General features: G+C 32.1%; 1 protein-coding gene and 1 long non-coding RNA gene across 2 annotated transcripts; one reads left to right on the top strand and one right to left on the bottom strand.

The window, feature by feature from the left end:
* The first annotated feature begins 3,772 nt into the window (after positions 1-3,772).
* Positions 3,773-11,416, top strand: LOC107031592 (vacuole membrane protein KMS1). Its single transcript, XM_015233020.2, has 8 exons — positions 3,773-4,111; positions 7,514-7,722; positions 8,372-8,450; positions 8,633-8,932; positions 9,417-9,571; positions 10,235-10,351; positions 10,670-10,849; positions 10,937-11,416. Exons 1-8 carry the CDS (start codon positions 4,036-4,038, stop codon positions 11,093-11,095), a joined length of 1,275 nt encoding a protein of 424 aa, XP_015088506.1. The 5' UTR covers positions 3,773-4,035; the 3' UTR covers positions 11,096-11,416.
* LOC107031593 lies at positions 11,362-14,623 on the bottom strand. Its single transcript, XR_001458246.2, has 2 exons — positions 14,517-14,623; positions 11,362-11,839 (listed from the first exon to the last, which is right to left on the bottom strand). It is a non-coding gene; the product is annotated as an uncharacterized LOC107031593 (long non-coding RNA).

Genomic DNA, 14,623 nt, shown 5'->3' with positions numbered 1-14,623 from the left:
GTTGGGTTGAGCCGGCCTCGAGGGCCAAGCCCATTTTGACGGCTCTAGGTGCAGTGGTAAGGCTCCTTGAGATAAAGTATCACATCAAACAGTTCAATTCCCCATCATAATGTTTTTTCTTTTCTTTTTAGGGTGTGTTTGGTATGAAGGAAAATGTTTTCCTAGAAAACAAGTAGATTTTGGACTTATTTTCTCATGTTTGGTTGGTAAGTAGAAAATATTTTCCGAAAATGATTTTTAGTGTTTGATTTATGAATGAAAAATGTTTTTGAGGAACATCTTTTATTTTTANTATATTATTACAACATATAAAATGAAAAGGAAGAAGTAGAAGAAGAATAGACTATATTACATTATTGACTTTTATATATGCCTAACTAAGCTTCAGTGGAAAGAATAGGAATTGTGGGAGGACAAAGTTATCTCCTAATCACCAGCAGCAACTTTATTTAAAAAGGAAACCTACTTTTCTTTCTCAAAGAACCCACAACAATAAGTAGTAGTCCTGTTTCGTCATTCCGTCTCAATTTATGTGATACATTCATTAATTTTAATTAACCTATTATTAAAAAAACACTTTTTCATATTTTAACCGTCATTTTAATTCTTTTCATACTCATTAAAAAAAATAGTAAATATTAACGATATAATTAGTAATTTGAAACAATGATCAACTTTGGTCTTGAATTCATTAAAGGACAACTAAAAATGGAATGTAGAGGTATTCTATTTGTATAAAAAAAATCTCTTCTCTAATTGGACATTTAGGGACTGTTTTGTACGAAGGAAAATGTTTTCCTAGAAAATGTTTTCCTGAAAGACAAGTACATGTTGGACTTATTTTCTCACGTTTAGTTGTTGAGTAGAAAATACTTTTCGAAAATGATTTTTAGAGTTTGATTTATGAATGAAAAATGTTTTTGAGAGACATCTTTTATTTTTACTAAAGTAGAAAATAATTTGTGAAATTGAAAATATTTTGTAAAAACAACTTTTATTTTGGAGTGGGGGTGGGATGGGGTAAGAGTGAAAAAATAATAATGTGAACTTTATAGTATTTTTCAAAAACAAATTTAATTTTTTGGGGTAGGAGTTTAAAAATAAAAATTTGAAGTTGAAAATATTTTTAAAAAACAAAATTAATTTTTTGGAGAGGCGGTGGGGTTGGGGGAGGGGGGCTGGCCGGTGATGGTGGTGGTCAGGGATCGGGTGAAAAAATAGAATTTTGAAATTGAAAATATTTTTTTTTTTAAATTGATGTTTTTCCCAAAAAAAAAATGTAATTTGAAATTGGAGGAGAATTTTGGAAAATGTTTTTCTTAATTTTTGAAGGGAAATTTTTTTCCTTATTTTTGAGAAAAATGAGTTGATTTGGAAAACATATTCCAATACTTTTGTGCCAACCAAATATAAGAAAATTGAAAACATTTTCCAGAAAATCCTTCATACCAAACACACTTAGTTTTTTTTTTTTTTTGTAATTTCAAGAAACTAAGCAAATATCTCATAAAGCAAAATAATTATAAATATATATATCCTTTTGTAGTTATAGTACTTTACTAAATAATTGCACTATATACTCCTAATTAATTTTACTTAATAAAATTAAATCAATATTATATACTGTATTAATATCATTAAAGCAGATAATTTCTCTTAATTTATACTAAATCAATATATATATATATATATATATATAGTATCAATTAAGTGAGAATTATCGGCCTTAATAAATGGAGGTATAGGCTATATAAAGTTTTTGAGAGAATGAATCTTTTTAGAATTACTTTGAAAATATAATTATTATAAGTTTTATGACTCATTTATATAGTTTTTTCTTTTCTTAAACCTTTCGGGCCTTATTTAATTGTATTTCATGAGAATATGCAACTTGATCATTAAACTTGTTAATTTTATGAATTTATGCTTGAATCTTAATTATATAATTTTTATTTATAAGATGTATTTATTTTCTTATTTAAAATTTTCTTAATGGACCTTAATAGATATGTATGATGAAGATTAACAAGAAAAATGTTATATATTCAAGGACATCTGCTAAGATGATTTTTCCACAATATTCACATCCACTCTCATAATTGTTGTCACTCTTGGACGCTATTATCAAACTATCACAAATTCACAATCAACGATTCATTGTCGTCAATCGCTGCAGTAAGTCATCATCATTATTAACTATTGACATAATTATCATTACCATAATAGTCTTCGATCATCTCCATAAGTCACTATTATATATCATCAACCTGTAATTATTCTTTTCTTTTTATCGAACGAACACATTTTATTCGTAAAGACCCCAAGTTGCTCCTTCAATTGCATTCATTGCCCTCTACTATGCGTGCTCAACATAACAAAATAAAAGGAAGAAAAAGAAAAACATAGCCTATCGCTAGTCTCACCCGATCACTCTCTACTTTTTGTATACCTCTTGTACTTTTCACCTGACAGTGTGTGGTCGAGGTACTCTTTCCTCATGATCTCCATACAATAAGCAGCGTTTCTTGGTCAATGTTCATCTTTGCCTTGCATTCAATATCAATGATTGTCATTATAAACCGTCACTACCATCTTCAATAATCATTAACTAGTACTGTCATCTACCACCACCAGATATCCATATCCACATCAATTGTCTAAACCAACATCTATCGACACCCAAAATCAATACCATTAACCGCCACCATCACCAACTAGGATATATTATCAAAAATAATTTAATATAATAACATGAAGACTTGAGGGTAGGAAAGGAAAAGTAAACCCTTTGCATAAATAGTTGACCTTGATGGTTTTGAGCTTATATTTGGAAGAGTAAATTAAAGTATAGGGTTGGAATGCCTTCTAATGTCATTAACACTTACCTAAAAATTATCACATCTACTCAATAACTAAGAGCCTGTTTGGCTCAGCTTAAAAGCTGGTCAAACTGACTTAAAAGCTGGTTATTGATTTATTTAGCTGTTTGGCAATACTCAAAATAACTTATTTTAAGTTAAAAAAAACTTATTTTAAGCCAAAAGTTAAAAGTTGGGGTAGGGGTGTTTTTTTTTTTTTTAGCTTATAAGCTGTTTTAAGTTGACCACATTTTTATCTTTTTGCCCTTAATATTTTTATACAATCTCCAAATTACCCACATAACCCTAACATTTCTTTCTTCTATTTTCCCTTTTCACGTTTGGCATAGCAACGTCAGCTTTTATCCAAACGCATAACTGCTTATTTTAAAAATAAGTTTCAGCACTTTCAAAAGTACTTTTTTAAAGCTGCTTTTATTAAGCCAATCCAAACGGGCCCTAAGACGTCTGTCATTTTTTGTTCCTTTTGAAATTGTTTTTCATCTTTAAGCACATTTCTCATATAACGATGAACAAGTAAATGCTCACATAGTATTATACAAATCAGTTCGAATGTATCATACGTGAATCATCGCATAGAACTTTACATAAAATCTATATATTTATTTGTTTAACTTTATTATAATTAAAATATCTATTTATACCAAAATAAATAAATAAAAAATTAAAAAACATATTTACGTATTATCATTATCTATCTCGTTTCGATATCAACAAATCCCCTGTGGTTGGACGGAAGGTCCAATAGTTTTTCTAATTCTATTTATTGTATCTACCAATATAGTACTATATTGTCAATTGTAAGCTAATACTGCATTTATCAACTTTATTTATTTATTCACCTTATTTATTTATATTAGTATATATTATTTATATTGTGATATATATATTTATAGTAGTAGTTTTTGTTTAACCCAGATGATCTGGGTCGCCCCCATTGTTTGAAAAAAACGACCCCCTGAGAGAGCTCAAACAGTGGATCTGACGCAAACCCACTTAGATTTTCTTGTTTACAGCCCTCAGATCTCTTCAAAAAATCGATTCTTTGTGTAAGCGAATTGATTGATTTTCTTCTTTTTTCGAAGTTTTCTTTGCAATCCAACAGTAATTGGGTTGTAAAAAAGGAGTCTTTTTAAGGTGGAAGGCACAATTAGCAATGGGGTCGAAGAAGAAAACAGCATCCCAGAAAAATTCTCGTTCTGCTTCTCCAGTTAAAGAGATGGCAATTTCAGGCAAGTTTTTGGTTTGGTTTTTCTCTTTGTTTTATTTTATTTTTAATGGATAACTAGGGAAGAGAAAAAAAAAAAGAAAGAAAAATAGAGTTGTTAATAGATTAGATTGTGATTTTGGATATGGGAATGTATTAATACTTGCTAGAAATAAATAAAGGTAGCATCTTTGTTAATTTGATGACTGCATCTACTGTATGAAGGTGTAAATCTGAGTCCTTAATGTTGAATTAATGAACAATTGTGTTTTGTTGGGTGGGGGTGGGGGTGGGGTGGGGTGTGTGGAGACAAAATATAGGTTATTGTAATTTCTCCTGATATGGGATGTGTAGCTATTTTTCTCATAATTGCTTGTTTTTATGGAGAATCTTGGAAAATTTATTGTTAGAGGAATCTAGATACATGGAGTCAAAAGTGAGGAAAATGCTTAAGTAAGAAAAAAGATTGTAATGGGTCAATTTTAGTACAGCGTCATGGTCGCGCAACAAGGTATGGAGTTATTGAGATATAGCAATGAGTTTTTTGGATCATCCGAGGCACGTGGAATCAGGAATATCGATGTGGCAATACCTTGTTAATTTAAGTTCTTTGTATGCGTTCGGCTTCTATCATTGTGTTTTTTGTTTTGTTTATGTTATCGAAACATGATGCTGAACCCATTATTCATTGTGGTTGATGTATCCTTCTTCATGGGATGGGAGCTTTTTCTTTTAGTATGTGTGTAAGCAGTTGTCTGTTTTACTCCTTCCAGTCACTGTGGAGACTGGAGAGTGTTATATAGACGTTACAGACAGTCACGAGAGAGGATATGTCTGCAGTTTTTGTTGCATTTTGAATGGATTTTTTGGCTGTAGCATCACCAAAGGTGACACTTATCAGGAGAAGTATCAGTCTGTGGCAGAAGAAACTTGGTCATTCATGTCCTACTTTATGCACCTTAGTCTTCGTGATCATATGCCGAATTCTATTGAACATTTTCCTGTTTTCCCTATGTACTCAGATAGTGAACTCCTATACTGGAAGTCCTGTACTCATTTCATTTGGTATAATAAGGTCATCTCATTAGCTTCTTTTTGGAGAACAGACAGTTATTTATAATTGTGGGCTTGATGTCTCATTGGCATTTAAATATAAGATGAAGTGTTTCAAAGTAGTACCATTTAGTAGGTTCTCATCCGGACTAGATTAGTTTAAGCTTCATCCTAGTTTTCTAATTTGGTTAAAGATCATCTTCTACATTTGGAGATTGCTGTGTCAGTAGTCCATTTTTAGCACAGCTAAGCATTAAACTAGATAATACTCTTTGGGATCGTTTTGATAGAGTATATAAGAATAATGCTAAATATGGTGGGTTAGTAATGCGTGCATTTATTATACATAGGATATTTTTATGCTTTGTTCTGTTGCATTAAAAAGAGCATGCATTGTATAAAAAAAAATATTTACAAGACGTGAAAAAGGTTTTGAGGGGCAATTGAGTTTTTAACCATGCTAATGCATGCATTGAAACCATTGCTTTACTAATACCTAACCTACAAATCCATGGTATTAGTAATACACACCTTGATACACAATAGAGTGTATAACTAATGCAAGAGATAGGTTTGAAAAGAGTACTAGCTAGTAATACACAAAGATAACGCATGCATTATTTTTCCTAGTACACTCTCTACCAAATGACCCCTTTTAGTTTGAATACTTGGAGTAAAATGTACAACATAGAATAATAAATGACAAGGATTAAAGTCAGTGGAACATATTTCATACGTTGAACCATATCTGCACTGGTTTAAAGATGGATGAAGTCAGATTGAAGCGAATTACTTATAGCCGATATGCTAAATTCCATGTGAATCCTGCTTAGTATTGCCCCAGATTTGTCATTAAGGTATAATCCAGACCCCAACGGAGTTAGTTGTGGATTCGAAAAGCTAGGATCCCACTTTGTTGTACTATGCAGAGTTTGATTAATGTTTTATGTTTATATCCCTTACATCTATTTTTTTGAGATAGTTTCTTATGTGCCGAAGCACTTTCTAAAGCACATGCTTTCGAATGAGAAGGGGGTCCACCTTCTTCTATTAATTATTTTTCATGAATGTGGTGTTTGGGCCAATTTTCGCGCACCTTGACTAATTTCAGGATATATGCCACCTCCCACTAGCAATAGGTACCATGTAACTTTGATCACCAAGGCTATGAGACAGATGGGAAGAATCACTTAGTTTTTTTTTGGTCTCGACTGGGAACTCATGGCTCTCAACCACTTCATTGACCACTAGGTCACACAACCTAGTATTGGGTGAAGATGAAATGTTAAGGCCTTTGAAGTTTGTGATTTTTCCCAATATCTTTTTCCATATTTTTTGGCAGTTGTTTTCTCCTTTTATTTAAGCCCCAATCTATTTCGATTGAGACTTTTGTTGTCCGCAACAGTGCCATATTTATTCCAATTCTGGGTAGAGCAGTGCGGCTTTCGTTTGATAATATCATTTAGCATATGGTTACTAGATGCCTGATCAACATGATGAGCTAGAACTACATCATGCTTGGCGCTTCTCTGTATATTTTTATAAAGACATGAGATTTGGAATGTCCTTTTGATTCTTAATACATGGAAAGACAACTAAAGGCAGGTGCGGCCAGAAGAGAACTTTTAGACATTGAAACATTCATGGTCTTGAACTATGATATATCGAACTTCTCAGAAAGTAACACTTACCTTTCTAAATAAAAAGAACTTGGAAAGTAGCTTTTTTAGGAACTGTTTTTATCGTCAAATTTAGAAGGTATTATCTTTTAGATTGTGTAACTTATAGAGATAAAAGAATAAAAAAGTAATTTGTAGAGGTAAAAGTTCTAATATTTGGAAGCGTATGTTATACCTCTGGTATCATGGTATGTTGAGGATAACAAATAGTACACTTTAAATAACTGAACAAGTAATTCAATTCTTTTCTTAAAAAATAACTGTAGAATTATCAATGAGAAAACTCAAAAGTTCTATTGATATGATTGAACAAATTAGAAAGTAAAGTAATAGGCATGTCTCATCAATTTGGTTGATCTAAAAGAAACAATCGACCCATCAAAGAAAAAAAACTAACAATAAGAAACGAAAATATTTTATCTATGTGGCATATTGTAAGAAGGAGAATGTGTTCACAGTTTGCATATAATTATTTAGCACATTTTAGAAGAAAGCTTATTGGTGATGCTCATTGTCTAGACAATTTTGAAAAGAGAAGAAGGTAAGGGGACAAAATGTCACAAACCAAGGGGACAGTCTATATTCTTAACAGAGGGTGTGTGTGTGTGTGTGTGTGTGTGTATGCACCTGTTAAAGAGAAGGAGACATTTGCTTTCTAAAGTTACTTGACTGAGTTAATTGCTATTGCCTTGCAGATCATACTGCGAAGCATCAAAAGGATTTAGAAAATTTGAATCTGTTGACACAGCCTTTCAGAACACTCAAGCTTTTCAGTATGGCAATGATGCAGTATCTTATGAGGTCGATAGCATATCTTTTGTCGCATCGATGGTGTATGCTTTTCAGTATGATTGCTGGACTTGCCTTAATACTGCTTGTGACAACCGATGGTCCTCATGTAAAGGTATGCTTCATCAATTTCAGATGCTTTTGTAGTGGAAAAGGATGGTTACTTGTAGCATCATCATAATATATGTCTTGCACCCAAGGGCGGGGCTTGTGGTCAACGTTGTAAATGCCCTGAGAGACCAAGGTTCAAATTCCAAAAAGACCAATAAAAACACTGGGTGATTATTCACATTGGCCTTAGCCTTGGTGGTCGCGATGTGATATATGTGCTGGTGGGAGGCAATATGTAATTGGTGTTGTAGTTGAGGTGTGCGCAAGTTAGCATGGATACCAGCGTTACCTAACACAAACATGTGTCTACTTAAGAAAAAGAACTTTATTTCTTGTTACTGGAAGTCGACAATTGGTCAACAGTCAACTTAAAACTGGGTTTTCCTTTGTTACATCACTAAGTGAACTGTTTGTTCGGATCCTTTTGACAATTTTCAATTATTTTGTTGAGGAGTTAAAAAATGGCATATATCTATTTCCCTCAGCTTCTATGATAAATCTGATGCCGAAAGGATTGGGATAGATATAGAGGACTCATATAGTCACCCAACTAGTTTCGAAGAGGCGTTGTTTGGTTGTTTTGTGGTACCTTTTATGTTGTATTTTAAACTCAGTCCTTTCTGTGCTAATAGAACACGTGTGCTTCAATGCAGCATGTTGAGGAGGTTGGTAGACATCTCCAGTTTGGATTATGGTGGGTGGCTCTTGGTGTGGCGTCTTCTATTGGCCTTGGTAAGCAGCATTCACTGTTAGATTTTTTAGCTTCTTATGTTTAATGGCTTCTATATTGGAGGGATACCTATCTACTTGAGTCTCCATAAAAAGAACTTGCTGATAGTAATAGGGATTTAACTACTTTTTTCTAGGTTTTCCATAAAAAATCTTTGATCCTCTATTTTGTTGCCATGTTGCAGGGTCTGGTTTGCACACTTTTGTCCTTTATCTGGGCCCTCACATTGCTTTATTTACGATAAAGGCAATGAAGTGTGGGCGAGTTGACCTCAAAATGGCTCCCTATGATACAATACAATTTCAAAAAACTCCTTTATGGCTTCACAAAGATTGTTCAGAGTTTGGCCCCCCTGTATTTTCATCTTCACATGGCACAAGTGTTCCTCTTAGTAGCATACTGCTCCAAGTGCAGTTAGAGGCTGTTTTATGGGGCCTTGGAACCGCACTTGGAGAGCTTCCCCCATATTTTATTTCAAGAGCAGGTTCGTCTACACTATCTTTTGTCTACAAGCCTACATCTATATTGGGTAGATAGTTCAAACCTGCAGCACAGACCTATTTTGAAGCTACTGGTCTTAGTATATTAGTCTGTTATTCAACCTTGCAGTGTGTTTGAAGATATTGTAATTTGGAAAGTTCACCCCTTTTTTTCAATCGAGAATTAAATTATTTGTGATAGGAATTTGATTAACTTTTTTGAGTTTTAAATATGTGCCTTACGGGACTTGCTTTGTCGTCCGGGCCTTCAATCTTCTAGAACAGTGATAGGAATTTGATTTTCCTCGGTCAATCAGTGTGCCTTGGGAGCCTAGATGTGCATAGCCTTTGCTATATTTTAGTTTTATTTTTTTCAATTTTTGATTAACAAGACCATTATTTGGGGACTTGTATTTTCTACATGTTCTCAAATCTTGTCAGACGCAAAAGAGCATTTTGAAGCTAATGTATATGCATACCTTTATGCAGCAAGCCTCTCAGGCAGTAAAGTGGAAGCAATGGAAGAACTAGATGCCTCTTCTGAAAACAATGGATTTATAGCTACTCGTCTGACTCAAATGAAGCGCTGGTTTTTTTCCCATGCACAATATTTGAACTTCTTCACAATTCTAATACTTGCTTCGGTTAGTCCAATTCTATATTTAAATCTATCTTCTAATCATCCGGATAACATGCACGGAGGATAAACTTGATGACCTTAGTTTTGTATGCAGATTTTATGTTCCTTAAGCTATACACTAGAGCATCATCCTCTCCCCAACCCCAAAGTGAAGTTGATGTTTTGCTGACTGTAAAAAAAACAGTTTTGGCTTTTAGTACATATTTATGGTTTTAATTTGATTATGTCTCTGCAAGCCACTGAACTTCCCATAACTACAGACAGCTGTAGTAAAGGTGATGACCAGAAGTTCGGCAGGCCAGAGGAAACTGGCTTTTGGGGATGTTCGTCACTTGAGCAAATATAACTTTGACGTTATAATAATCAAACAAATGTGTTGGTCCTGTAACTTTGACAATTGTGTCATACAGCATCTCCTCGAAGGAATTTTATGTGGATTTTTAAAAATGCATTGTGATTATTCAAAAGTTGGGAAGCAATAGTATAAGTTCCAAAAAAGTAATTATAACTGGGACATACAGGACAAATATACTTTCAGTTTATCTTTTATCTTTTCCTTTTTCTATAGTTTTGGAGTTAGCTGCATGTGGTGGTATCTATCAGTTAATATCCAGATATATCTTCTCAAATAGTATATAGACTGTTCTAATGGAAGTGCCTTTTGTAGGTTCCTAATCCTCTATTTGATCTTGCTGGCATAATGTGTGGACAATTTGGGATCCCATTTTGGAAGTTCTTTTTTGCAACTTTGATTGGAAAGGCCATCATTAAAACTCACATACAGGTCTGTCAACTTTAATGTTCTGCATTCATGAGTTTCAACATCTTAGACGCAGTTCCAATTTAGTTTAGTCTGTCAACTTTAATGTTCTGCATTCATGAGTTTCAACATCTTAGACACAGTTCCAATTTAGTTTAGTCTGTCAACTTTAATGTTCTTCATTCATGAGTTTCAACATCTTAGATGCAGTTCCAATTTATTTTAGTTTTGGCGTCATGTATGATCTTTTCATTTGCTTCCTCGGCCACCCTTTTCGGACATGCCAATTTATTTGACATGTTGATCCTGAGAGAGATGTGTTATTTAACTATCCTTCTGCAGACCGTGTTTATAATTTCTGTTTGCAACAATCAACTTCTTTATTGGGTGGAAACCAAGATGATTCGGATGCTTAGTTTTATACCTGGTCTCGAAACCATGTTACCTAAAATCATTGCCAAGCTCCATTCCATGAAAGACAAGTATATGGCTACCAAAACTCCATCCACTTCAAATATAAAGGTACAGTTCATCTAATACTATTTTATGTGATTAAATTCCTTAGTTTATCGTTCTTCATCTTAATTGAAACTCCATAATCTTTGTCAGGTGAACAAATGGGATTTCTCATTTGCTTCAGTTTGGAACGGCGTGGTAACCATCATGCTACTTAACTTTTTCGTTAAGATTGTAAATGCTACTGCACAGCGGTATTTAAAAAAACAGCAAGAAGAGGAATTGGCTAGTCTGAAGAACAAATCATCTTGAAGGAAATCAGATAAACCCCCTCTTCATTCTCATAGATTTGTTTTTCGGTCAAGTTTTTTCTTTTCCGCTATCTACCTTTGTTAAATCGTCAGAAATAGGATTTTACGAAGTGATTGATGGCTACGATGGAAGCTACTTGGAGACTCGGCACCAGCAAGTCCATTTCACAAACTTTGTACAAAAGAACATTAGTTTCACAAGTCCATTGACTATGTAACTTCAAGAAAAACATTATTTAGGGGTGCCATTGTTGACAAAATTGGTGATTAGGAAACTGGAAAACTCATTATTGGGCAAATGCTTCAACATTTAGAAAGTGAAGATACATTTTCTGCATTTATAAACAGGCCTTTTTTTTTTTTTCAGTATAGCATCAGTACTCTGTTCTTCCCTCTTTTTTCTTTCATCGGTTAAATTCATCGATTCATTTTAAGTGGTGCTTGGCACAGGCAAGAGATTGTATTGTACCGTGTGCTGAAACTTTTTTTTTTTAAGTATCATCGTCATCAGTGCGTTGATGTTCTTCTCTTTGATCTCGTCCATTGGAATTCTGATCCTGGTCATTCATAGATAGTCGGGACACTTTTATTCTTGATAGTCACAGGTCTAAGATAGAAAGCTGCTTCACAGTTTTGTTATGAAGGGAAGCCTTGGAGTAGCGTCAAGTCACCTCGTCTGACTTACAAGTTATATGTTTGAGTTGTAGGATTAGTCACTAATGTTTGTGTTACGATACATTCTGATCTATAGAGGAATGTTGAATGAATAAGTAAAAACGAATAGAGGAAGTAATAAAAAAAGAGTAAAGTGATCAAGAAGCAATTAAATTCGACTTTATATAGTAAAAATGCTATTGAAGTTGTGAATATAGTAGGTGCCATCATCACTTGCGTAATCTTCATATAATCCTGATTATTTTATCAATTATTGGATTAATAGTCAGTAATCATCGTTTAAATCAAGATAATTGTACCCACAACCATTTGTCATTTTATAATTTCAACATTAAATAAACTTCACACATCAGTCTTCATGTCTACGTGGCATAAAATATTAAGATCCTAATCACTAGTACTATCGTTAACTTAATTAATCAATAATTAATTATTATATTATCTGAGTTTCCTCCAGGTCAGGTGATTTAATTAACAAATCAGTTCTGATTCTTTTTTTCTTTCAATAAGAATCCAAAGATAATGTGTCCATGTTAGCTATTAATTTAATTTATTAAAAGAGATCTTCACTTAAATAAAATTTTGTCCCATTAGGCCATTAAAATTCATATAGGACAACTAATAGAATATTTATTAGTTGGTTTCAACCTGGGGATTCCTATAATCAAGATGTCTAATATACTTTAAAAATAAACCAAAATGGATATGTACATGTACATGTAATTATATATATTATCTAACATCAATACGAGTTGAGGTGAAATACTTCAAGATATTTCAACAAAGAATTTGAGTTCGCTGGTATAAATAATTTTTATAAGAAACATTTTATATTATATGATACTTTGTTAATTAAATTAAAATTTAATCAGATCTCAATACTGATATCGAATACTAAAAATAAAATTTTAAAAAATATTATCTTTTATCACCCACCCCCTCTAGGGGTTAGGGTATTGTGGGGGAGACAAGAAAGCAACTACTTTTGACAAATTAAGTAATGATGGAATTATATATTAAATGAAGCATATGTAGGGACTAGAAAAATGCATTAAGTTAATAATGGGGTCCAATTTGGCTTATTGATTGAAATGTGGGGCTTTATTTGGTGGGTGATTTCATTGTCAGAAACTACACTATAGTTTTTTTATAATAATAATAATAATAATAATATTGGTGGTAGATCCAATATTTGTTTTTAATGGCTTGAATAGTAAGTTACTCATATCTACATGGTTTGCTTTTATATTTCTCTTCAATTTACTTTGTTTTAACTTATTTTTGACAAGTATCACCTTTTTGAAGATCTCATTATTTCATTAGATTTTGTCACAATCATTAAAAGTTTATTCGCATCAAATATTTATATAAATAGAATGCCATATATTTAAATATAGAGTTATACTTTCTCTATAGATTTGCATATTTTATTTTTTAAAAGTTAAACCGTATAAATTTTAATCAATATTTTATGATATATATGTCAATACATGTAAAAAGGAAAAAGAAGAAAATAAGAGATTTTTGTTGGCATTTGAAATTTCATCACTAAATTTTCAATGATGTTAATATGTGTTAGTTTTCAATCCTAGGCTTGTAAGGGAGAAGATGGGAAGAAGAAAATGAGTACACAGTGGAAAGGAGAACAAAATATATGGAAAAAGAAAAAAAAAACTAATAACAAAAAATGACATGGAAAAAGAAAAAAAAATGAAAACTAATTTTATTCACCATATGACGTGTTGTCAACGTGTCATTGAGATAATGCTGATGTGAAGCGAGTGTATATCACCTCCCAATCATGAAATTGATATTATATATATAAAGTATTATTTAATTCACCTGAAGTTCTTTAAGGGGATATTTAAACACGTAGAAATTACAATGCTAAATTGAATTTTCTAGATAAATTTGAAATTTTTTTATGTATTTTTCCTTTTAATTTTAATGTAATATATAATCTATCAAAAGACATCATAGGAACTCCAATAATTGATACTAAATTAAAATTCTTTTAATTAAATACAGTCAATAGAAAATCATAATTAAAATTAACTTGTCTTTTCAAAAGTAGAAGGAGAAAATGTATTAATTCTTTGTAGAGATAAGAGAGAGGACAATATTCCAAAACTAAAAACTTGGATTAGTTAAATTAATTCATAATTTTTGGTAAGAATATTATTCGAGAAATAATGTCAAATATCTTACAATGTATAGGGGGAAATTTCATAGCTAGCCGCCTAGCCTTTTCCAACCTCTCGTAATTGAAAAATAATTTTTATTTTAAAATTTACAAGTGAAATTTCAAATCGTTAATTTTGAGACTTCAGATGACGTTTTTAAAAAAAATACAGTTAAAAAGTGGATAATACACGCTATTTTTAGGTAGCCTGATAGTCTACGAGTTTGAATTATTTTTTCCTAATACAAATTAATAATTAACCAAAACAAACCAAAAAAGAAAACAAAGATGAAATTTTAAAAGAAGAAGAAGAATTAGAATTTGCATCTTAAAATTTGAAGAGAGGCAATCAAGATAGCAAGCAATTAATCACAAAATTTCCCTACCTCTACTATGTTGTGTAATCAAATCAATCAATCAACTATGCTTCGATCTTAATCGATCTATTTAAAATCGATTAAATAAATTTTCTGTATTGGTTTTGCTTTTTTTTTAATTCGTGATGACTACATACGTCCTATACACTCACTAATATTGATCTTTCTAAGACTTTAAAAAATCTAACCTTTTTTCTCCAAAATGCAGATACACTTGAGAGTTCCATAGCTAAAAAAGCTTCAAGAGAATATTTCAAGATTAATTGTTTATTTATACCCTTCACTATTGGCTTTT

This window comes from Solanum pennellii, chromosome 9, assembly GCF_001406875.1.
Source record: "Solanum pennellii chromosome 9, SPENNV200".
NCBI lineage: Eukaryota > Viridiplantae > Streptophyta > Magnoliopsida > Solanales > Solanaceae > Solanum > Solanum pennellii.
The sequence above is the reverse complement of the archived record's forward strand: the minus strand, read 5'-3'. Positions and strand labels throughout refer to the sequence as shown.